Below are 26,701 nucleotides of genomic sequence, written 5' to 3' on the forward strand. Positions count from 1 at the left end.
AAGTGACTTTAGTTCTATTGACAATGTTAATTCTCTGCCTGTACAAACCAAAGGCTACTCGGGATAAGCTGATTTTTGTTTGTTATCTGACAAGACTTGAGATTACACTAAACTGATTTTGGTATGTCTCCCTTCAACCTAATCGTATTGGACTTCTCTCAGCTTAATCATCGGAGGTGAATGCCTTCTTGTATTATATTTATACCCGAAAGAAAAGTCATGTATAATTTAAAATTAGCTACAGTAGTTTGCAAAAGGATGCATGTAATTGTGCAGGTTTAAACTATCAGTAAATTGAAAGGTCAGTGTGAGTGATCACACATGTACTTTAGCCAAAGCTGGTTCCAAGTGCAAGTCTAAAGGTCTGCTTCTCTTCTGCCACATGATTAATTTGTTTGTGCCAGAGTTACTGATGCTTTGTGACCGGAATCATGTCAGGCCGGTCTCAGCAGGTTTGAATCAATATGGTCCTACGTTGTCACTGCATCATAATTTTAATTGTCCCTTTCTATTACACTTAGCAATCAGATAGCAGGCAAGACTGAAATAACAAGAATAAACTTCTAAAGAGACAGAAAGGTTTATTTTACAAAATTATAGTGGGAATAAATCGTCATGATTGGAATCTACTTCTAGATTCACGTGTGTGTGTATGTTGCTAGACACACATTTTTTACATTTAATAGTACTAGAACATAGCTACTTGTGAAAAAGCCTAGGCCCATACCATCCTGGTGTCTTTTGAGAGAGCTGGGACTCTTGCCCAGGACCATATGAAGTGGAAACAAAACCAAGATGATCAGAAAATGACATTCTATGTGCTGATTCTAGCCTACCATATTGAACACTTCAGTCTTGCCAGAAATAAAATCCCTTTGTGATGAATCCTTATCAGTCTCAATTTGCCTTACTTTTCTGACACTTTTTTTTTTTTTTTGTCTTTCCTAATCTAGTCCTTCCCCTCTGATGGTCTTTTTGTCAACAGTCTGGCCTTCCATCTCCTCCTGACTTCAACAGGAGACAACTATCGTCATAGCACGTGACTTAACAACCGATGCACGGTTAATAGGCCACACCTCCAAAGAGGGGTGCACCCAGCAGGCAGCCCCTGCTGTTAGCAGGCAGGTTTTCAGAACTGTGTGAACACTTTTAATATATTACCATTCCTCTGGGAACCAGCTACTTTTCTTCCCACTTCAGAAAACACATAATGAGACTTTGTGTTTCAATTTAACATCCCTTGAAAACGGAAATCTTTCCCCTTATAAGAAAAAAATATTAGTAAAGAGGGAGACGAAAGGCAAGAGAGAAATGAATTAGGCAGTCTCCAAAGCACACTGGTTCAACTGGGAAACTGCGACCAAGGCAGCTCCGTAATAGTATAATGACCTTTAATAAGTGTCTTGGGAAACAATACAGCCCTCGCATAAAAGACAAAGGGCAAAACCCATCACGGCTCTGCTGACACTAATTCAAAATGATTTTCAGAACAACTAAAGAATGTAAGAGAAGTAATCTGATCCGCCCATCTGACCTCACTTTGATTCAAGGGCCCTTCTCCTGCCATTTCTAATTGTCAAACCCTCTACATTTCACATCTGTTCATATTTAATGAAAAGCCCACTCTCACTGCTGCTCTTGAGTGAACTTGCTCTGTCAAATGGGCACCACCCATCTCCACCACCAGTGAGGGATGCCTGGGGATTGCTATTGGAGCGCTGCCAGTGGAATTTCACGTGGAGACAGACATTTTTTTAATTGGAGAAGAGGGGCTTATGTGAGCCCAAGAAGGGGCTCAAATTGGAAAGGATTTTTCTAACTTATTAATAATGGTCAAAGGTGAGTGGTCCCACATAGGGATGGATGAAATCTGCTTTTGTTTGATGGAGTGGTGACGGCAGGATGACTGATGAAACAGAGAAGGCAAACCGCTCCCTGAGCTGTCAATACCAGTTAAGGCTTCAACATGCAGCCCAAAGCTCCACGTGTTCCCTGGTGGGGGCTGATTTTGGAGGCATAGGAGGGACAACATGCCACTCACAGAATGTTTCTCAGAGGATGGGACAATCCCACCCCAAGTTTTTCTTCTCCCTGGCCTCCATCAATGCTTGGATTAAGTTGCACAGCTGAGAAATCCCTCTAATTATGGTTTCTCTTGGATATAATGAAAATTACACATTCTGGGCACCATGGGGTCTATGCAGGGGACATAGAGTTTGCTGTGATTGGTATTGTTGGCTAGTGCCAGGACATGTCCACAGGGCCCCAGCTCAGAGCCAGAGTGGCTCCTTTCTTTTCTCCACTGAATCTAGGCCAAGGTTTTAGAGCCTCGTGTTTATTTAAGAACAGAAGTTGCGCATTAGTCAGAGGGTAACCCGGGTGGCTTATGGTTACTTTCACCACTATCAATCAAAAAGATGGGACCACATTGTGCCACCTCAGGCCCTCCTCTGCTCTTCCTCCCAGCACCTGTCTTTGAACTTGGTGTCTTACTGCACATAGTAGACAGATGGGTTCCCCGTAGTGGCATATAAACCACGAAGAGCTCTTGAGGGGTGAATAAAGTGATAAGAATTCATATGGCAGCATCCAAGGATTTTAACAGAAACCTTTCCAAGGTTTTAGGCCCATGTGGCAGTCCACAATCCCTCTCCGTGCAACCTCCTTTAGGTATTACTCTGAAGTGAATTCTGTCCCTTGGCACCGCTCTGGAGGAACAGGAAATCATGAATCAGAGAGGATGACTCTCCGGTCCTAGATCAAAGCTTTCCAAATGCCTCTAATACAGCTCGGGGCACAGATTGTGCTTCACACTTGAACTTCAGGCCCAAACATCAGCACCCGGCATGGCACACAGTGATGTCCCAGCTCCGTCAGCCCTAGAGGCCTCATGGATCCCTGCCACACAGGCGCACTGCACTGAAACCAGCCTCAACACTGGCACAGGGGAGTCAAGCCAGTTCATTTTCCATGGGAATAAAGGCTTAAGAGCTCGATGCTCTTCTTCCTCCTGTCATCAGTGTACACCTACCCCTGCTGGGGGAAGTTTAGCTAAACCAGCTGTGAGCACTTGGAAGGTGAGAGGACAGAAAGCAAGAGGTTAGCAATCAATGTGTTGGGTGCTTTAAAGAGGAAAGGATGAAGTGCAGAGACGAGAACCATCTCCTACCTTCTATGCTACCAAAATGTGAAAACACAGTTACAGTTACACTTCCAGTAAAGCCCTGCAGTGGAACCACAGCCTCTTCTGCCCTTGGACCAAGACCACAGGCTCAGGGTCTCAAACTGGCGCTTCCAGGAACTTCACTGATGAACCATATCAGCAAAACAGCAAAGTCTATGGTGAAGGCAAGGATAAGGGAGGTCTCAGGGAACTGGCACATCTCAGCCTTGCCAGCTACTAGCTGCATAACCTTGACAGGTTCTTTAACATCTCTGAGCTTGTGGATACAAAGAAGACTGACATCAGAGGCCTTTGACATGGACTCAGGGAAATCACAGAGGTTTCTGACTTACATTTTTTGTTGGTATTTGGAATCACAATTGCTACAAGACACCTTAGTTATACAAGGACTACATTGTTGGACAAATAAAAGAGATTAATAAAACAGTCCTTTAAAATAGTCATCTTTCTGAGAAAAAGCTCTGGAATCCACCAGCCCATGCAGGCTGACAGACACAGAATACTCTTTCCCAGAACACAAGACAAAATCTGGCACTGGAGGAATGAGGCACAAGTCAGAGAGACACAGTAAAAAGAAAAAAAAATTACATATATTAATATATATATACCCATCTGCATCAAAACTCTGTTGCATTTTGGGAACGATCTAATAAACTATCTAAGCTCACTAAAAGCAATTTAATGCTAGAGCTGGCTTGTTCTCTCTACACCTTTTCCTTCCTCCCTTTGATACAATTCAATTTAGAGCCATTCCCAAAATATTAAGATGTACACTTCCACATATCTCTGTATTAATACAGTAGGTGATATGCTGTCACTTTAATTTCCATTTATATTTATTTAAAGGAGAGAGAGGAAAGATATCACCAGACGGTAATATCACAGTCCTGCAGGCTATTACGAGAAGCACAAGTTAAGAAAATCAGAAGGGAATCCTTCCTCAGCACGTCCACAGAGACACAGGCAGCTGGGGTAACATGTCACCACACAGGAATTCACACTGGGAAGAAGACATCAGCCCGACTGACTCACAACCACAAGGCACAGCACAAGACAGGGATGATATCACAAGACAGCACAAACACGGAACGGCGTGTGTCGAGGTTAAACTTACAGGCACGGAAACTGGTGGAGCAATCATTAACAGAGACAGAAGAAAGTGGGAAGGCTCTCTCAAGGGTGTCCACGTTACCACGCACACGGCCTGACATGCACGAGCAGTCACGCTCAGAACGTCCGCAATCAAAACAACATGCCCGTCTCATTCTCTTGTAGATGGACATCTTGGCTATAACCGTGTGGTTGGATGGAGGAGAGGAAGAGCGGCAGTTAATGGCAAGGTCACACACAGCAAGGCAGCTGGAAGGGAGCTGAAGGGATTTAACACAGGTCTTAGTTCACTTTAACAGTCTTGACCCAGAAAAAAATGCAGAGTGATTGTTGGTAACAGTTTGGTTGTACATCAAAAAAGCAGCGAAAATATAAATTGCCTTTATCGTCCCCCAAGGCTGTTGCACATGATTTTCCTTCCCTAAGTAAAGCGGTGACCACAGGAAAAGGGCATGGCTGAATACACTCGGGTTCTTGAATGGGAAGAAGAGCAAATTACAGACAGCAAAAAATGTAACAACACTTTTCCCCTGATACGATTGATGCAGGAGGACAAAATATACACACTGCCAATCAATTAAATTAATTGCTTATTTGGCACAATAAATGGTCTTCGCAAGATGCAAAAACATCTAATATGTAGGCTTTCTAATTTCCATCCATTTCTGGGCATTAGGCAGAGGCTGGGACAAGCTTTCATCAAATTAGATGGTAAACGATTACGTGTTAACATAGGATCTGAGGATGCCTTTGCTGAACTTCCTGAGAGTGAGCTTACATGATGGCTACAGGAATTTAAATTTACTCTTGACAGAACAAATATCCAAATCTGTCCATATAAGAAATGCAGCTACTCAAGACTAATGTTGCAGATTTCACATTAAAGGCAGCTCACAAATAAGAAATCACCAAAAGCATACGAGATGTTGCTCTATTGGAATGCATTTAGCTACTCATGGGTGTATTTTTCTGCTTAAAGCTGAGAGGATCTGAATATCGCATCTGCCTTTCTCTCCCCACCCAACAGAAATTCAGGAAGCAATCAGGCTAGTGGATAATCATATTCTTTTTTATATATATATACAGAAAATATTGGCCAAAATCAATTAAAAATGATAGAACATGAAATAAAAGAATGGGTTTCGTGTGAAATATCTTAATGCAATTTGCATGCAGCATTGATAGCTCTTCTAAAGCTGGTATGGTAGGTTCTGCACTGCCTGGGGATCCAAACTGCGTGGTAACCTATAAAAGTTGCTGGAAGTCAGCATCGTAGTTTCCAATGCCCTTCCCCTTTGCCATTCAAGCCAATTTATATTTCAGTACAAGAGAAGGTTTTTGTACCTCATTTTGATGCTACAACAGGCAAACATGTTTGCTTATCACTTAGCATGAACTGGCCTGCTTCTCTCACGAGGTGGGAGAAGAATTCATATTTATTCTAAGCACAACCGCCAAACAGTGAAACTAAACTGAGGAGGTGTTTCTCCTGCATCCACACCTTCCATTTTGAAAGGTCGTTTCCCCCCGCCTCTTTCTTTTTCTTTGGAGAGAATGGTTGCACTCTTATTTTAAAATATGGCTGTGGTTTTGCCCTCTTTGAATGTTACAGTCACCAGGAAGAGGGGTTTTAAATCTCTCAAATGGGTCAAGTCCTGTTCTAAGACCTTTATGACTTGCCATACAGTATATTTGTCAAGCAAGGGTAACGTTATGATTGTGAAGAACAGGCACTGGGGGAGATGAATGAGAGATCTCTTCAGCAGCAACTCCATTCTTGTAAACTTGGCTCACATTTTTAGTGACATGTTCTTTTAGTGTCCTAGCTAGTCTGTTGTTCAGATCATCATGCAGCCCCAGCCCTGTTCGATAGTGGTATATCATTCCTTTGAGCTTTAGCTTTTACCAAAAAAAAAAAAAAAAAAAAAAAAAAAAAGTTCCACTATAGCATTTGAATCAGAGGAATTTAGAAGGCATGGTGTGAATGCCCAGACATCCCAAAGAAACAGCAATGGCTAAAGTCAAGAAAGGGAAAAAAGTCTTCAGTTAAAGTCATGAACATAAATTTATCTTAAATGCATCCGGATCTGGCATACAACCTGCAGACACTCCCTTGTTTTCTCCTTCTTAGTTCTTTTACTGGAAATATTGATTTGTTATTTACACAGAAGAGGAAAACAAGAATGATTTTTTGTTTCGCTGCAGATAAATCGTTTTGAAAAACAATTTTTTAAATCAAATGCTGTAGCAGAAGAGAAGCCCATCAAACTCTGGAATTCTGTGCTTCTCATTAGCAACAGTCCCTGGTTCTCATTTCCATAGTGCCGTTTTGGGCTTATATACAATAATAGAATATGACACATTTACGGGGAGAGAAAGATCTTATAAATATACCATCTATAAGGATAAGGGGAGGGATGATGGGGATGAAATAACTTTTGAAACTATTTTTTTCAGAGGCAAATGGATCAGAATAGGTGATGTAAACCTCCTACTTGATAGAAGTTCAGGAGGAAACACAGCGACAAACCAGTGGCTCTCAGGGACTGTTTGCAACTGTTATTTCTGGTGATCATGCATTGTTCTAAAATTTTTTATTGTTAGCATGCAGGAACAGACTGAAACTGGTCATCGAAGCAGCAAAAAACCATTTGCTATAAGAAGATTAACTGTTAATTATAAGCAGTCACATTCGAAAGCAGCATATGCATAAAAAAGAAAACATGCTATTACTCGTCATTCCTTCCCAGTCATTTTTACACTCACACCAAATGCAAAATATAAATCTCAAAAGACAAACAAGTACCACCACACACACACACAAAAAAAAAAAATCAGCAAGAATGATCAATGAGAGGCTCAAAGACAAGACAGAAACAGCTAAAAACGAATGAGCCCCACACGTTGACAAACCTTCATGAATCAGAATGTTTAGATCAAGGTGCCACCAACTGGGAGGGTGGCTCTTTTTCGCTACTGCTGGCATAGTCCATTTCCATTGACTCCCTGTCAGGTGTCTTCACCTAGAGACTTCTGGGTCCACTTTCTTAAAAGGTAAGACCTCCCATGTGGTGGAGTGATTGATTCATCAGGCTTGAAGGATATGAGTACTGGCCAGGAAGAGATCTCCTCTGGGCCATTATACAAATCATGAAAAAGCTCTTTAACTAAAAGCTGATCAGGAGTTGTCTTCCTGGTGGTAGGTGTTCCAGAAGAATTGAACACTGTGTAAAATTATACTCTCAAGTTGTAAAACTGAATTATATCTAAATTAAGTCGTGGACCTCCTAATTTGGAAATTACCAACCCTCATCTCTCTCCAGCTTCCTAATCCTTCAGTTTTGTTTCAGTGAGTTATGGATATTCAGAGCCGCTGGTGTTGTGTTTCCATTTCTCAATGATTGTTTCCTTTTCTAGAGCTGATTTAGGTTAGAAGGTTAATTTTGGATACAAAGAGTTCCACTTTAAGTTCCCAAGGTTAGGTCTCAAAGTGCAACTTTGAAAGTTTCAGGATTTATTTAAAACAGAAGTAAGTTTCTTATCTACTCCCTGGCCACACAAAACATCCTCTCTCCTTTGGTGTTTGCTAATTTTCTTTCTTACATAGTCACCCATTGTTCCCTTCCCAAATCCCAATTCTCAGACAAGGTTTTCCCCGGGAAGTCAATGGTAATACAAAGTAGATCTATGAGGACATCTAGTGGATCTATGTGGAAGAGCAGCTAGTTCACTGACAATTGGAACTAGCTTTTCTCCAAAAGGAGCAGAAAGAGGGCCCTGCTGTCTCTAAGAATTGAAATATGTGCCGTGTCATTTCAATTCAATGGCTTCTCACGATCCACAGCAGATGATTAGGGGTAGGGGAAATGAAAGGGTGAGAGGTCCTAGGAGATGAGCCTAGGGTCTGCAGCCACAGCCAGCACAGTAGGACTATTTCAGTGGCAACAGACAGGGTCTTCTTTCAAAGCCCTGCTGCAGCTTCCTCAGACTGGGAGCAGACAAGAGTGTGTCTCTGGCAAGTGTGAACACCGAAGCTACTTTCATTCCATCTTAGGGCTCTTGAAATTTCATGCTCAATTAATTGCCCCCATAGGCAAACTTAACTCTAGGAAAGCAGAAATACAAGGCTCTAGGGACTCAGTTTACCCTCTGGCCACATCATAAGGTTCTTGTTATTAGACCAGGGCACAGAGTCCATGAGGTTATGTGGTTGCTAAGAATTTGACCCTGGGTCTCACCTTCCCCAAAGACCTAGGTCCTAGAAGTTTCGCAATTTGAGAAAAAGCTTTTATGTGCTTTTCTTCACCACAGTGAAGTGGATATCCAGCCAATATTTCCATTATGACTTCCTAGTACTATTTACAGAGATAAAATAAAAGTATTTTCCTAATGGACATCGTCAAAACTATGTTTACTCCTGAGTGTTTAAAACAAAAAGATTTCTCAGAGGTGTTCTTGGACAACTTTTCCTGTATTCTCAAAGGCTGCTGTAAGAATGAGACCAGAAACCTGTTGGAAAGGGGCTGCCGAAGACGCAGCTCAGTTACTACTCTTTCCTTGAGTCAAATGGATAATCGGCTGTCAAACTCAGGTTCTCTGCTGGCTGGCCTTTCTGAGCCAAGCCTGGAATGAAAGAAAGAATTGGATTCCATCCTATCCTCAGCACCATCTGCCTCCTGCATCAGCAACCAAATTGTCAGCCAATTTCCAATTGCAGAATCTTAATTTCCAGGATGGATTGGAAGGGGCAGGAAAAAGCAGTGCTGGATTGAGGAGCCCAGGTGGAGTATTCCAACTGCTGGGGAAAAATATTTTAGATTTCAAATGGAGTAAATTCAAGGGAAGACTGGGATGGAAGAAAAAAACATCTGCCATTCAATTAATAGATACTTTTCAGGTCACAACCTCGCTTTCAAAATCAGTCCAATGAAGGAGGCTTATTTCCAAGCATAAACCCTGGAGCTACTCTTCATGTGCTCTGAAGCAACTAACATTACTAATACAAAAATCCACGGAAGAAAAAGTCCACCAGGATTTAAGGTGAGGCCTTTGATGTGGCACAGGGAATCAGAGAATCTTCTTTCAAGTCTTATAAATGAGGATCGACATCTTCACTTAGTAAAATTCCTCCCATTACCTTCTGGAGTAAGAAGGAAGGTCTTCCAGGTGGTTTTCCAAAAACAGAGGAGAAAGAAAAAGCTAGTTAATGTTGGCAGCACAGAGCATGCTGAGCTAGTTGATTCTGCCCTCAATGACCATATTGTGGCTGAGGAAGGCAGAAGTATTTGGCACTAGAGTTGCTGGTTGTTTGACATCATATTTTCTCTCCAATTCTGAAGGAGTGTTCAATTTAGTAGGAAACTCTGCAGGTGTGAAAGTGGGCCATGCCCTCTAGCCGTGTGTTAAAGGATTCTGTCAATGAAGAAAGCCACAGAGTCAATTTTGGCAAGATTGCGCATTGAATTGAAGAAGATCATCATTGTGTTTTGTTTTTAAAGTGAGCAATTGATACCATGCAAACACTGATGATTAACCCAAATCAGATAATCAACTTGCCTCTTTTTCTGCAAAGGAATGAGAGGACTGAATTTGAAACATCTTCTCCAAATTCCAGAGTCATTGGACTGAACTGTGCCACAGACTGGGTCTCCTTTTCAGTAGAGTCTTACAAACATGATTAAAGACCCAAAGCTCAATGCTGGCCTTAAAAGCTCCTCCTCAATGGCCACATTTTGTTGAGTGAGAGGGCATCCTATTCCTTGAGTAAGTTAGAGGCTCAGACACTTACATTGACTTGTTCAGACTTAGACATAGCTCATTGCTGAAATGGAATGTTCACCTCAGTCAGCTTTTCTGCCTTAAATAGGTAAATGTATCTTCCAAGATGTCTGACTAACACTCATAAAGGAACTGGGTGTATCCTACTGAGTACTGACTAAAAGAAAAACTTTATTGTAAAGCAAGGGAACTTCATAGACTGCAGAAAATAATTACCACTGTGCAAATGCTTGTCTCTGGTAAGACAATTGAGATACTTACAGTCCCAAAGTTGAGTAACCAATTAATTATCTAGCAAGCACTTCTCATACAGAGAGGCATATACTGCAATAAACACATCACTCTATGGAATCTCTCTACTCTTATATGGAAAAATATGCATTTTTACATCATGGTAGATATTGTGTATACATATATGTATGACAACATGGGACTATATATGCGGCAAATGTGTTTCCTTTAGGAAAGGAATTCAAGCTTAATAGCAAAGGAGACCAAGTATAATTTATCAAAGGCAAGCATGACAATTACCCCAGCTGATGAAGCATCTAGAGCTACAGTGGTAATTACTTCAGTCTAATCAGTGTCCCTTAAAAGTCCTGAGACAAGGCCTTCAAGAGAAACACACTGTTGTCAAGGTCTTATTTTCAAATGGAAAAATAAGACAGTGCCCAAAGCTGACCAGAGCCTGGGGACTGGGGTGGATGGATGGAGAGCAGGTTCCCTGTGGACTCTCCGGCTCCAGGCTACTCTGTAGACTGCATTGGGAGATGAAGGAGTTGTGGCATGATGTCACTGCTACATGCAACATAAATACCAAAAGTAAAAAGGAAACTAAAACTGTACAGAAAATTAAAAGAGTATCGCTTCTAGAGAAAGACAGGGGGAACTGGACTCCGGGCTGCTGGGAACCCGTTTTACTCACAATATATCACTACCAGTGTGCAGTTAAAATAGAGTAGGGGCCGTATTCCAAGGCAGCAAAGAGAAAAAAAATAAATCAAAGATATGTCAATGATTTGAAGTCAAAGAAATTCCTTCTAACACATCAAAGTAGACATGACTTGTCCCCTAGGAGTCCACACTTTGGCAAACTTTTAGAGGCTGGGGGAAAAAATGTAAATCATTAGACAAGGTTTATTATACAGAAAAAGAAAATGGATAAATAGTAGATCCTGAGAACTTGCTCCTTGGCCAGACAGCTGAATTTGACTCTTTTCCTTGCTAGAGAGCTATGAAGAAATGGAAAGAAATGCAAACGTTAAGCTATACGATCACAGGATTTCCAGAAATGGAATGTCCGCACCTGATATTTCTCCGGATGAGATGATGTGAAATGTTGACGGTTACTGAATGAAAGTGAAATGGGGAGGTTGGGGTGGAAGTGAAAGGGGAAGACTGGGTTGGGGAAGAAGGGTTAGGAAGCTGTGGGGAAGGGCCAGTGATCGTCATGAGCTCTGTCCTCACGGAATCCATCATTCCAGGGTGAATTATTAATTCCTTCGACTAACAGGTTTGGACAGATGAGTATGTGGGTCAGCTGTCTTCTCCAACTTAGACAGGCAAACAAGCAATGTCTGTTTGAAGGCATGGGAGTCCGCCCAGTGTGTTATTAATAATCCTAGTTTCTTCCAATTAAAGTTTCTTTGCAACCAAAACATATCTTCTCCAATTTCCTCACTTGCCTGACTTACATGGGGAGGTTTATTTTCAATAATTCATTTTATTCTAATCACCCCCTTACCCCCCACACACATCTGCATCCTGCCCTCTGTTCTATGGCCTTTTAATCAAGAAGAACAATATTTGGGCAATTCTGATTGTCACATAGCCAAGGGCCTTTGTGAGATGAAGAAGCTGACGTTGGGGGAGGAGGGAAGAGAAGGAAGCGAGGCCCTTGTCACACTGGCGTGGCTTTGTAGAAGCAGGCCTTTTGCAGCAATTGGTGCAGTGCGTATGGGAGATTACATACCATACTAGCTTCACCAACTTGAAGGGAAATGAAAAGAATAAAATTATTTCAAACAATTATGTGCCTCTCTCTCCAGGATGAAGCTAAGGTCTGCTGCTGTTTACTTGTCTGGAACCAAGGTGGAAAAATAGCCTTGAGGCCAAATCCTTATTTCTTGTTTCTAGGGACAACTTAGTCTGCTGTGTTCTGCTATGGTGTCCTATGAGGGACATTCCAATGTCAGAGCAAGAGTCAGAGAAGTTCTCACTTCATACTTCCACTTCTACTCTTTCCTCCTGAGAATGTTCTCCATCCAAACACCATGGACATCTTTTAAACTAAGAACTAATGATGACATTTCCCCGCTTAAAATCTTCCAATGGCTTCCCAATATAGGACTAAAACCCACACTTCTTACCATGGCACCACCCTCCCTCTCTAATCTCATCTCATACTATTATCTTCCCAATGCCACTGGCCTTTATTCCATCCTTAAAACACTACAAACTCATTCCTGCCTCCTGATCTTGGCCTTTGCTCTTCTCCCTGTCTGGATTGCGTCTTGGCCTTCCTGACATCACCCCGACTGAGGCCTTCCTGGCCTTCCAAGCTGTAAAGTAGCACCACTGCAGTATTCCTCAGCCCTCAAGCTATCTCTTCTCTCTTCTTAGCACTGGCTGTCTCTGAATTTATTTACTTGATCATACATGATCATGGTTTGTCTCCATTCACCGGAGTGAAGGTTTCAGGAGGGCATGGAATTTACCTTGTTCACCACTCCGTTCCTGGAACCAAAAATAGCACCTCATACAAAGAAGATACTCAAAAATAAGTGAACAGTCAACCAATATGTGAATCACAGTCTTGCTAACTCCTTGATATTCTGTCATGGGTTATTGGCCTCACTTTCCTCCCTTTCCCAACCCCTCACTACTTGAGTATCTTTACAGAAGAGTTCATCTCTTGTATTTGTTGTTCTGTCTTATTGCGTCAACCCTCAGACTGTTGTGTACCTTCTGATTGAAATGATGTAGGAGATGTCTGGTCAACTCTGCTGCATTGCTGTGTCTGCAACCAACTGAGCATGGCTGGGATGGACTGCCTGGTGAAGAAAGTCCTCTGATTCATGGAGTCTATGGGGGTTGAATGAGGAGTCAGGTTTGTTCTATGCCTTGTTCTTTCTTAGATGCTCTCCTTGGTAGGTTGTCAGAATCGGGAAATTCTTAGATCCCAAGAAATTAGAGGCTCTTGTTTTGAGACATCAATAAACACTCATCTTGGTAAGAGTCTGGGGAAAGGGGACCAGGTGTGTTAAGTCAGTGGAAAGCAGGGGAGAAACCCCATGGGCCTAAGCTGTCCCATCCTGAGGGGATTTCTGCAGAAATTTCTCTAGACCAACAGTGCACCCCAGTGGAATTTTCCCCATGGATTGAGGAACTTCGTTATGCTCCAGCTGAGGGATATTTATAGATGACTGGTTCTACATTTTCTGAACCCCCCTCTAGGAATACAGTGAAAAAGGTCCTTCCTTCAGTGGCATACCTCTTCTGTCTGACTTCTGCTTATGAAAAAGTATTTTATGGGGTGATCTTTCATAATTGTTCTTACTCATCAGACCTAAGACTGCCCATCTTGCCTTTCCATCCTGAAAAAATTGTGAGAGCACAAGAGACTCAAGAGAGGCTTTCAGGTGTGCCCAAATCCCTGTATGTTGGCTGTGTAACTCTTTGCAATCTCATCCTCTCAAATTTGGAAGCTTAGTTCCTTCTTTTTGTAAAATGGGATTAATAACACCTCCTGCCAATTACATGGGGTTTGGGTGAGAATCAAAGCAGTGATCATAAGAAGCTTTTAAAACACTAACACCATAGGAAGGATGGCACCATTATTTTTTGTTGTTTTTCAAGGGTTGAGAACAATTTCTATTAGACAATACAGCATAATTACTGCAAAAGGCACAACCTTCTCAAAGCAAAGGCCACTTAAGTCATGGTATCTCAGGAGCTCACAATTCCACATCTGGACTTACCCTATTTTTCTCAAGAGGCCCCAGCAGCAAACTGCTTTAGAAGGGACTTGAGACAGGATATGCCAGAAACAACTGAGCTCAGTCCAGTCTACCCCAAAGAGCGATGGTGATTGAGGTCGACCTTTGGGATGATGGCAATGTAAGCCCTTAGACAATGGAAAGTTCGTTTCTTGGGGGCAGTCTGAAGGTATCACAGTTTGCAAACTTTAGCCTGTGGTATTAAAACTGGCAGGAATTCCAAATGGAAAGAGTCAACTCCCACTTTGGAGATCAAGTCCTCAGATTTAGTTTCTCTCTCAACCCTATATAGTCGGGGGTCCCCAATCTACTGGAAATCACTATACAAAAACACTTTGTTCTGTTCTCTACGGCTTAATTATCCTCCTTATTATTCATCGTACTCGTCTCGGTTAGACTAGACGCACCTACTGAGTCACCTCTAGGGTGAAGAAGCAGGGACTAGGCACAGGGTTCATTCCCAGGTGTGGATGGTGGTGATTTTTCATCCCCTGCTCTATCAAAGTGAGGACAGGTATTTATTTCCTATTTCTTTAAACTGCTGGGTGAAACATAAACATACTCAAGAAAACTCTTGATGTTTAGTGTTTCTCTAACAAGGAAAGGGAAGGAAATGGAATTTCGGGAATAGGAATGAGAGAGGGAGGGGACGGGGAGAGAAGCATTACTTACGCCGTTTGCAGCCACATTTTTTTATTCTTTTGGGATCTGTGATGTCATCATGACAGGCCTTGCAGTAAAAAAATGCCCTGGAGAAAGAGAATGGAAAAACTGACACGTTTCATAATCCACCCAAATGAAATGAGTCCCACATTTCCTCCATGGTGGTGCCAAATTAATGAAACACGCCAGCATTAATTTCCTTTCATCTTTTGAAAGGTTTAGACATTTGCAGACGGAAATGTTTGTTGCAAGACCATTTACTTCAAACATAGGATTCTGTGATTTGAGTTAGTGCTCCTTTTCATAAACTTCCATTTGCAAAGGAACTGGGGAAAAAAAAGTTGCTGATGTGACACACTGCGTCTGCTCACTCGTCTTTCATTTTTGAAAACAGCCTTTGATGCCGCTTGTGGGAACATGTGGGCAATGAGCCCTGGGACCTTGGTGGGGAAGTTAGATGCAACACCTAAAGTCCCACAGTCTGGTCAGATATATATTAGAGGGGGCAGAAGTGTGTGGTTTTCTCAGTCAAATAAAAATATCAACCTTGTCACTCTGAAAGCACCTTTTCTTGTCAGCCGAAGTGAGAGAGAGTTGAGGAGGCCAGGGAGGGAAAAACAAAAGACATAAGTCAGTGGGTTCCTCTGTCAAACCTCCTCCGAGGTTCATAACTTATTTTACTCCAAAGCTGGGTGGACCAATTCCCATGCTATCCAGCCCTGAGAGCATGCACTAAATGGGGGTTTTCTTCTCATTGTTAGAGCAAAGCTCAGCTGACCACTGGAAGGGGGTGAGTAGAGGTTATTGAAGGAATAGGTGGGTAGAAGGAGAATGAGATGAAGCAATCAAAAAGAAAATCTCCTAATCTGACTTAAATGTCTATAGGTGATTCTACAGTGCATTGGCTGTGTCAAAGATATTCTGGATAAGAAAAAAGATCATTCAAGCACTATTTGAAATCACAGTGCCTAGAACAGCACCAAAGGCCTGTGCCCTTTCAGTACTAGCGAGGTGATAAAACTCACTGGAACAACCGTACAACCTTCTGGATCCAAGAACTAACAAAATCCCTGGCTTTGTGCCTTTACCACTCCCAACAGGAGATTGAATGCCAGCTATAAACATGGCCTTTTCTTGACCAGGGCTGCAGAAATCAACACAATTCTTGACCATTTGATTCCTAGGTTCCTTTTTATGTTTTCACAGGACTTGGATTTATAATTAGCACCCACTGGAAACCAAAGTTAAGACTTTTGGACCCACATGAGGTCTTGAAGATCTTGAAGCCAAAATCTCTGGGACTCAGTGTCCTCATCTATAAACTAAAGAGGTTGTCGTGGACTGCCCAGTCATTCCATGCTGGGGCTCAGCCAGCCCCAGGACTTCTGAATCCAAGTCTAATGCTTGCTCTATCCTAGCAACCTCTCCACTATTTCTTTAAATGCCAGCTGTCATCTATGTCACAAAAAAAATTAAGAGAAAAATAAATCCTAGCTGACTGTTGACCTTGAGAGAAAATGTGGCTAAGAACCCAATCAGTCTACCTTGGCACAGGAAGAACGGGAAAGGAGAAAGCATCCAAGTCGGGGAAAGTAACCTGCCTCCACTTCCTTTGACCATTTTCTCTCCCTCTTTGGTGCTCTTAACACATCATGATAATAATGGTAACAATCACATAGCTAACATTTATACAGCACAGACTACAAGTCAGGTGCGGTTCTAAGTATTTTATAAGCATTAAACGTATTTGATCCTCAAACAACCCTTTGAAGGAGGTATCATTATTATTTCTGTTTTACAGGTAAGGAAACTGAAGCACAGAGAAGTTAAGTGACCTGCCCAAGGCCAGACAGCTGCCAAAGCCGAGATTGAATTCACAAAGCCTGGCATCAGAGTCAAAGGTCTATACTAAAGAGATGATGAAATGATTATAAGCCTGAGTAGACTTGTGAAAAGATAAAGTGTGCTTACTTCATCAACTAAGGTTTGATTCTTTTTAACTGTTGGTTTTTAATTGACAAATAATAATTGTATATATGTGTAGTATTCAACATGTTGAAATTTGTATACAATGTGGAATAGCTGAATCAAGCTAATTAACATTACTTGATATATACATTATTTCACATACTTTTCACCTTTTGTGGTACCAACACTTAAAATCTACTGTCTTGGTCGGGTGTGGCGTCTGACACATGTAATCCCAGCACTTTGGGAAGCCGAGGTGGATGGATCATGAGGTCAGGAGTTCAAGACCAGCCTGGCCAAGATGGTGAAACCCCGTCTCTGCTAAAAATACAAAAACTAGCAGGGCATGGTGGCGTGCACCTGTAATCCCAGCTACTCAGGAAGCTGAGGCAGGAAAATCAGTTGAATCCATGAGGCAGAGGTTGCAGTAAGCTGAGATTGTGTCATTGCATTATAGCCTGGGAGCCTGGGTGATAGAGCGAGATACTGTCTCAAAAACAAACAAAACAAAACAACAACAAAAAACCTGCCTTTGCAATTTTCAGGTATACAGTTCATTTTTAACTATAGTCACCACATTGAACAACAGATTTCTTGAACTTATCCCAACTGTCTAACTGAAATTTCATGTTTTTGGTGGACATTTCCCCAATCCCTCCCACTCCCAGCTCCTGGCAACCACCATTCCATTTTCTGCTTCTGTAAGTTTAACTTCCGTAGGTTCCACATGTAAATAAGACTATGTGATGTTTGCCTTTCCATGCCAGGCTTACTTCACTAAGCATAATGTCCTCCAGGGCCAGGTAAGTGAGGTGAAATGAATGAAATGAGGCCAGGGCCGGGGGTGTCCGTGGTGAGCCACAGTGGGCAGAGTATCTCAGATCTAGCTGACCTTTCCCAAGTGACATTTCCATGCAAGCACCATTCTCCTTCCCACCCATCTCTGCCTCTGTCATGCTCACCTCGCAAAGCCACTCCCTTGCTGCACACTTGCACCTGAGCAACTGAGTTTTGCTGGGGAAGAAAACATGCTGACCTCACTTTAAACCTATAGCTGGTGGATTCCAGGAGCCTTTCCTACTCCTCAGGATCTACTCCATTCTCCTGTGCTTGTTTTCTCATACTCCAAAACAGCTCTCTCTCCTCTCCTCTCCACTTGCTCCAGCTCACCGTACCTCTCCCAAAAGCAGCCTTCAGCTGATGATCTTGCCTCATGCAAAATCAGGAGACCAGCTTTGTGTACTTCAAGGCTGGCCTGTGTGATCTCCTTGTCCTCTGGTTTCCTGGTCTGCATGTCCAGTGGGAGGAGTCATCAGGAGACTGGAGGGTGGGGAGGGATGACGTCACCACCTTGACTCCCCGGGTACCCTCCTCACCAGGTCCATGAAATGGCACGAACAGCCTCTCTCTCTCCAGCTCCTGATAGCCCTCCTTCCCCTTGACCCTGAAGATCTCCAGGGTGAAGATGGCTCCCCTTTCTTGCTAGCTCTGGAGTGCTTAGCCATCCCTTGTTGGTTTTCCTTAACTATTTGCCCACAACTTTATACAGTCCCTTCATGAAACTCTCCTCCTTTTTTAAGTGTGTCATCTGTTTCTTGCCAGGACAAGAAACAGCACCCACATTTACATTTTCATCTCCAGTCCACACTTATCCCCAGAACTCCAGACTCTAAGATCCAACTGCCTTTATGATATCCCTGTGTGTACGTTTAGTTCACATCTCCTACCTAATATAGCCCAGAAAGAATGCTTAACTTCCTACTAGCCAAAACTTGCTACTTCTCTAGTATCCCTCATCTTGGTTAAGATAAACACAATTTAAGCCTTGACTCTAGCCTTCATCTTTCATTTCTCTTTTTTTCCCTCACTTCCATCCAATTTATGAGTGAGTCCTGCACACTCTCTAAAATATGGTCTGAATGAGACCCACTTCTCTTGTTTGGATGTGGTGTCTGACACATGTTAATCCCAGCACTTTGGGAGGCTGAGGTGGCTGTCCAGGAGCCTTTCCTACTCCTCAGGATCTACCCCATTTTCCTTGCCAGCTGTCAGTCTGAGCTGTCCACTCAGTTGTCAGTCTGAGCTGCCATCATCTCTCACCTGAACTATGCAGTGGGCAGTGAGTCTCTCACCTTCTCTCCTGCCCCATTCCTCTCATTCTCTACAATGTAGGAAGAATGACCTTTTCAAAATATACATCAAATCAGCTTAAAGCTATCTACGACTTCCATTTTATAACAGATCCAGCCTCGTTATAAAGTGCCTTAGGAGCCAGTCAGCCTCTGCCACTCTCTAACCTCATCTCATAGCACTCTCCCCACAACTATTCCCTAGCCACACTTTCCTTCTTGGGATCCCTAGCCACAATGAACTTCTTCCCAGCCCATCTCCTCTTCCCATCTGATTCCTGCCTGATGGATTCTTTCCCCTCATCTCAATCTCTGCTCAAATGCCATCCCCTCTGAGAAGCTTTCACTTATAACCCAAATCAGTGACCCAGTTGCATTAATTCTTTTACCATTAATTTTAAAAACACTGTAATTCTTTCCTGTCTAGAATGTGAGCCCTGTGAGAGTTGGGACTTCTCCCCATTTTTCACCACTGTTTCCCTAGCGCCTTGTATAGAGCCTTCTAAATGTAAACGACTTACAGACATTTGATGGGTGAATTAATGAGTGAGTTTGAGAATGCTTCCCAGTATTGTTGGGTCTGCCAATTTTTTCCAGAGAAACCAATAATAAGGATTTTTATATAAAAGCTCATAACTTTTTTTCACCTTGGCAACTCATTTATTTTTTAAAATTGTGACTCAGAAGAATCATATGTGCAAGCCAAATTGAGTCACTGAGCCACCGTTTTGTGACTCCTATATTAAAGGATATGTTCCAAGGTTATTTAAAAAGGAAAATATTTGGTGGCAAGGAGGAAGGAGCAAGTGCCCAAATGTCCATCCTCAAGTGACCTTCTTAAGACTGCAGTGGGATGGTTTCACTCATCATTTTCTAAAACACTGCATCTGAAGGTTTCTATGAGCTAGAATTCATTAACTTCTTTTGTTGCTTTTTTGCAGTGGAGGGTGCAAACTAAATACTAGATCATCATAATCCACTTTTCCATTTTTACAAAACTTGTTTAGTTTCATCCAAATCTCCAGTGTCCTTTCTATGGTTTTCTGCAGTCTTCATCTATTTGAAATCCCCTAACTGACAGCGTTTGCTCTGACACATCACACACCATGGAAAATTACAGGCTGGTGTTGTAGCTGATTGTGTCAGCATGTATTTGTGAATACCATAAAGCACTGAAATGAGACATATTGCACTCCCTAATATAGGAGGTAATTTGTTTTTTGGACGGCCTGGTATTTGTGACATTCATTAGTGAGAGATGCAATAGGAAATAGAATTACACAAATGGGAGTTTCATGTTATATTTGCTATCTGGGAGGTATACATGATATATAGTGCTCCTGCACTCCCCAGCCTCCTGTACTTGGTGCTGAGATGCTGCTTCAAGCTTTTGTGTCTCACAATCTGGACAAGGGCACAGGCTTCTTCTCCAGGAGACCTGACTGGAGCAGGGAAAGAGGGAAGGTTCAGTCCCATTCACCCTAATTTCCCTTCCCAGGTATACCCAGTTCTCAGCATACACTTGGAGAACAGGGAGATTCCATGAACTGAGTAGAGGGATATTTTTCTCCAACAACTGAATCATGGCAATCTTTCCCCAATTTGCAGAAGTAAATTTAAGTTATTGGAGAGCTCAGTTTTAAGAATTCTTTTTTCTTCCATCAGCCCACATTTTCTTTTTCCTGAAAGCTTCTGTGGCCAGTATAGCTTAGTTTGCTAGAGCCGGTAGGGAGGAAGAGGATCATTAATATCTGTGGTCACTTGTCATCATTCTGTGCTCAGCGTGTCAGGTTCACCCTAGGCAAATAATTAAGAGCGCAAGCTCTGGAATCAAACTTCCTGGCTTTATTACTCACTGGCAGTGTGGCCTTCGGCAAGTTAGTTAGCCAAGTTGCACCTCAGTTTCCTCATATGTAAAGTGGGAAATAGTAATGCTACCTATCTCATGGGGTTGCTGTGAGATTTTAATGAGTTTTAGATACAGAGAACGTAGTACCTAGAATACTGCTGGCGTGTAATAAACCCTCCTATGTAAGAATGTGTTAGTATTATTAAATTTGCCAGAAAGAGAGTGGGTTTTAGAAAAGGAAGGACCAGTTCCCATCCGGGCTCTGCCACTTACTTCTATACCTCATGGCCTTGGACAAATCACTTATTTCGATTTACAGATGAGGAAACCAAACCTCTGTGTGTTTAAGAAGGCTTACCTTTCAGGGTTATTTTAAAGAGCAGCAATAAAGAATGTAGCACACTTAGCACAGGCCTGGCTTTGACTAGGAACTCATTCAATGAAGACAGTAGACTTATGTAAATAATGATAGACCTTCACAATTAATAATGTATTTAAAGTATTTTATGGAATGTTATCGTTGAACTGAATGACCTGTCTGACCAGTTGTATCACATTTTCTGCTAGAAAATGTCTTCAAGTTCATAGGATAGAACCAAATGCAATAATCCATGTTGTGCTGCAAAGGGCCCTGTGAATTTCTAGGCTGCTTAAACAGGTTTAAGGAAACAAATAAAAATGTCATGACACATGCAGGCCGATGAAATCCTGTGCTGCACCTACAGTGGCATGATAATTGAAGCTGACAACTTCGGCCACTTACCCAGGGGGCCACAAATAGAAATAGAGCCAGTTTCACATTCCATCTGAAATTAATCCAAACCTTTTGAAATTCTGTTTGGCAGGGACAGTAGAAAACCGATAATTCTCAAGTAAATTTCTCATATAATAAAAAGAGCACTCAATAAGGAGCCAATTGTCTTGTTATGTTTTTCTGGGTCATCAGAAATCAGTTGTTCAATTCTCTGAGCCTCCATTTTCTCCCCCATAAAATGAATGAGAAGGTAACTAGGCTCCCTAGTTCTAAAATTTTATTATTCTCATTCAAATATATGGAACTGACTACATGAACAGGAGTCCATGGAAGTTTTTGTTACACCAGTTGATGCCCATAGACAACGTTAAGGAGTTTTGGGGTTATGGAAGTCTGCCTACTTATGTGGGTCAAGGGGTCTATGGTTGGGCCAGAAAGCAAGCCAGATGAAAATAAATTCTTACCTTTTAACTTCTTTGGCATCACTTGCGATGAAAAATCCTAAAGTACCTTCTTGGATCTTAAGATGATTTCCAGGATTAATTAATATACTGCTCAGTAAAAAAAAAAAAAAAAAAACAGAGAAGACACATTTGTGAGGTCATGTTCTGAATAAAAAATTTGAGGCTACACCGTACTGTTGTGTTTATAGGGGGCCCACTAGTCTAGTGCTCTCCCCAAAGACTTTTGTCCAAAGCCCGATGTCCACTGCCCCACACATTTAGTTAGATAATGTCATCATTAAGCACTACTGCTTAATTCCCAGGTTGGCATGCTCCCAGTTGAGGAAATCAAAGCAAATCAAGGTTTTAGGGCCAGGTTTATATAATGGGGCAGTCTAGCTGACATCATGGGCATATGATTTGAAGCAAAGTCCATCAGGATAAATTCCTTTTAAAACTGCTACTGGTGATCAACACGGAAGCATTATTGGTCTGATGAAGCTACTGCTATACCAGTTTTCCATTAGATGACAAAGCATTAATGGGACCCCTATATGTATACATAAACATACATGTACACGCACCACATATTACCCCAGGGAATGGTACAAGACACCCATAACCAATGTGGAAGCAAACTGAACATCTTCATGACACTGATAAGGACATGGAAATTGATTCCATGTACAGCCTTTATAGGAAGAATTGAATTTACACAAACAGGTTTTTTTTTTTTAAGTCAGCAGTTGGATATACTTAATGATTCCAGTCTGCTGTTTACAAAAACATACAGGGTGTTTGAATAAGATGTGTGTCTAGCATGTCCTAATTGAGGCAAATTGAGAAAACAAATGCAAACCACCCCTAAAGTAAACTTGCCCTACAGAGAAGTGGGAACCTAAATATACATTGTCCTATTTCAAAGTGGTGTAAATAGATTCACTGGCCACATTGTGCTTGGACTCACAAAAGAGACAAACGTATTCTAATCTAATAAATAGATGAAACAAACAAGTTTACTTTTCTGCAGATCAAAAGCAGAATACAAGAATGTCTTATGCAGAGACTGAGAAGAGAATTTAGGCTTAATGAATACTGAACTTAGGGACTCCCAGTGAAGCAACAGACACAACAGAGGTATTCCTTGTTCTGAAAAGCTGTTGCTTAAAAAGGTAATAGATATTTGGAATCAGTCTAAAGGAAGTTCTCAGCTACCCCAAACAATCAAAATATAAAGGATGGTAATTAACACCATGTAATCTCTTTTGTCTACTGGTAAACCATTCCAGAAAAGTGTTGTGATCAACAAAGTGACATGTCTGTAGTCATACAGGAAGGACCCAGGTGAACCTTTGTTCACCTGGTTGGGAGACCTCTGAGAAGACTATTATTGCAAAATAATTGTCTGTGGTCACAAGAACATCTACCATTACCTATAACAAGACCTGACAGGAGGAAGCTGTATTTGTGTCATGGCTATTATTAACACTCAATAATAGCAAAAGGCTATGAAGATTTGACTGTTCTGCCCTACAACCACAGGCAGCAATGCGATTCCTCCCAAATCAGAGAGCAGCAGTTCACACTAATAGCACGGCCTGCGCTGAGCAGCAGCTCTCCATAGGCACCTCCTAATCACCCCTCCGCCAACCCTTCACATGAGTGTAATGAGCTCTCTGACTTCATTCAATCAGGAGGGCGAAGTGTCAGAGCACATACAGTTTAGATGAATCTATTTTTCAAAGCCAATTCAATATGATGTTTTAGAAAGGCGGCATTCTAAATTTTGCACATCTTCTTACCTCCTTTCCTGCAAGGCAGTTTTTACATGTCCTGGCTCTGCAATCAGAATTTGGGTCCAAATTCAAGCACTACCACTTAATAGCTGTTGGACTCTGGGCCATTATTAAATCTCCCTAGAACTCAATTTTCTTACCTACAAGAGGTGAATAATGGTAATAATAGTCTTTGTTCAGAAAATTAAGTGAGATAATGTATAGAAGGCTCAATGCATATGGGTTATTGCTCCTTTAATTCTTACCAAAAAAAATCCAAAGTGTATTTCATTTTCAACAAAGTTATTAGAAATTTTCTCTAGCTGACCCCATGGAATATAATACAGGCTCCTTATCAAACTACCTTGCTCATTAATGAGATGAAGTTATAGGGTAAAGAACTGTACATTCCAGAATAATGTATAAGGACATACACAAAAAATTCCATGCACTTCTGGACCCTAAAGGAACTAGTTCCTTAAAGCTACAAAAGCCTACATTTTGACATGCATTCATATAAAAATGCAAGAAAAATTTCTGACTGGAAAAAAGTCCTATCGTGATTTGAACAATAGAATTCAAAAGGAAAAGTTTGACCCACATCAACATCTTGGTGACATATATGAAAAAAAACAAGCATCATATAGAACACTGTTTCCTTTTTTCACATTATGTGCTACATTATTCTTTATCAACAATGAACAAGAATTGGAGAATAGGCCTACAGTGAACATTTAGAATTGGCATTATAGAGAGCGCAGGTTAAGATAATTTATTACAGATTTTGAGTTTGCTTTAGTCTGGTTAGTGAGGCAGAGAAGAAAGATTTGGGGCTCTGATGTAAAGCACATTGGTGTCCCAGGTTTGCTCCTGATGTTGGTTAAATGCTCAGGCATGTGAATCAGTTCTCAGCTATTTGGGTCCTGGCTTTGTAAATGCAGGTAAGCCTTACACTTCTCATCTGTAAAATGGGTGAATAATCGCTAGCTTACAATGTCTTTAAGAGAGTTAAAGTATGTACTATGTGCTAAGTGACTGAGACATAGAAGGTCTTAAATTCATAGCTGCTACTCTGAGTGAGCTAGGTGATTATAAAACTGAGAGGTAAATAAATCCTCACAGCACCACCACTCTCCACTTTATCCCTGCTGCTAATAAATGACCCAGGAGGTGCCCTCTTGGCATTGAAAGACCTTTCCACTGATGCAAAAAATCCAAAACATCATATCCCTGCACAATATCTGGTGATGGGCTAATTTAGACTGACTTTTGTCTGCATGGTGAAGTATCATCTGTTTCTTAAATCTATGGCTGATGGTGTAAGGAAACAAAAGCATCTCTAGTGACCTCACAGACCATGTGGATTCCAGGATGCCCTCTTGCTCCCTGTGTGGACAGGGGTGGTGAGGGGGTTTAAATCATCCCCATGTGAGGTGTGAGGCAGCACCATTTGCAGATACTGAGCGAAGGCTAAGGCAGCCTTCTAGATGGGAATCTAAAGAATGGACCTAGCTCTTGAAATAATGAAAGAAAGAAATCTAGATACATAAAGATGCTCTTGGTGCTGAAGCACCGGGAACTACATTACTGGTTGTTTTTGTTTTTACTTTTTTGATATTTTAGACATTAATTCTTCTATACATATTCCAAATATAGAAAGGTTAAATAAAATGCTATCCCCCTCTTCTTCAAAATATAAAAAGACAAGGACTCTAGATAGCCATAATTTTCTCCCCCTTTTGCCTACTATCTTTAGAATGTGTCATTGATCTCCTAATAGGAATACATGTATTTTTCCAAGGATCTCTGATCTCTTTAGGAGAGTATCCAGTGTTAAGTTTGTTTTGTTCTAATGATTGCCAAAATTCTCCCTCCCTGTGCGCCACTCTACATCAGTTCTCTGGCTCCAACTTGATGTAATTCATTAGCTTATCAGAGATAAACTTCAACATGTGTCATATGAAGAATCATGAAAATCTCCAAAAGAAAAAGCCCATATATCCATTGACAGAATTCCAACAAGGACAACTTGGCAGAGTGGACTCTCTCTCATTTCAAGGAACATATAAATTATCCTTTCTTCTTTGACCTTACTGGTTTCAGCAGAAAACATCTAGTGTCAGCTGGAAGCACAGGGCTGGTGTGGTCCCTTCTTCAAGGATACTTGCTCTCTCTGTTTCTTTTGCTCTCACACTAGTTTTACATCTCGACTTATTCTTTGTTTACTCACTTCCTATATGGAGCAAATATGTTTTGTTTTTGTTTTTCTTTTTCTGAGACAGAGTTGTGCTCTGTTGCCCAGGCTGGAGTGCGGAGGCGTGATCTCAGCTCACTGCAACCTTCACCTCCTGGGTTGAAGCGATTCTCCTGCCTCAACCACAAGGTCAGGAGTTCAAGTACAGCCTGGCCAACATGGTGAAATATGTATTTTCTGTAAGGAACCCACGGTTAAGTAGAGGGGTATAAAACATGATTGTATTGTTTACTTTTGAATTTCTTGGAGTAGCAGGCTAAGAGCGTTGCATGTAATAGGCACATTTCAACTATTTGTTGAATAAATAAATTTAAAAAATAAAAGATAAGTTTTTAAGCCTCAGTTCCAAGAACTTTCCTTTTCTTCATAAACAAGTGGAAAGAAAGTCACAGTTTTCTTTCAAAGAACAAGCTGCAATTCTCATCAGTCAGGCCAGTCAAAGGAGTGACCACACCTCTGCTAGGGCTAGGGGATTGGCAAATGAACTAGCAATCTCTCAGATGCGTTAAGTAGGAATATGTAAATATACCAATATGTAAACAGCGTGCCACTTGTGAAGTTGGAGCAATTGATTTCAACATTGAAAGCAAAACTTCAAAGAGAAATATGTGTTCCTAAACATAAAACACATCTACATAGAATTGGCTAGCACGGCTCAGTCCCACGGGGAAATGTCTCCATCAGGTTCCTCCATGAGAGCAGCACCACATCTCAAGTTGGATCATATTTCATTGGGTATCTCTCAATCTCTCACTAAACACTGGTCAGGTTGGAAGACTGTAGCTCGGTGGAGGAA

General features: G+C 41.5%; 1 protein-coding gene across 2 annotated transcripts in view; it reads right to left on the reverse strand.

Annotated features, from left to right (window-relative positions):
* Positions 1 to 26,701, reverse strand: part of LOC116535447 (calcium-activated potassium channel subunit alpha-1) — a 213,948-nt gene that overhangs the window by 121,661 nt on the left and 65,586 nt on the right. Inside the window, exons 9-12 of one of the 2 annotated variants that reach the window (XM_032256517.1) lie at positions 21,898 to 21,984; positions 14,743 to 14,819; positions 10,998 to 11,006; positions 4,299 to 4,472 (exon numbers count right to left, since the gene is read on the reverse strand). In XM_032256517.1, the coding sequence (XP_032112408.1) occupies positions 4,299 to 4,472; positions 10,998 to 11,006; positions 14,743 to 14,819; positions 21,898 to 21,984 (347 nt within the window). Of the gene's footprint in view, positions 1 to 4,298; positions 14,723 to 14,742; positions 14,820 to 21,897; positions 21,985 to 26,701 lie in introns of those variants that run through there. The other variant, XM_032256518.1, reaches the window with a different exon arrangement.

Source organism: Sapajus apella, unplaced genomic scaffold (assembly GCF_009761245.1).
Source record: "Sapajus apella isolate SASKATOON/1434 unplaced genomic scaffold, GSC_monkey_1.0 scaffold94, whole genome shotgun sequence".
Taxonomy (NCBI): domain Eukaryota; kingdom Metazoa; phylum Chordata; class Mammalia; order Primates; family Cebidae; genus Sapajus; species Sapajus apella.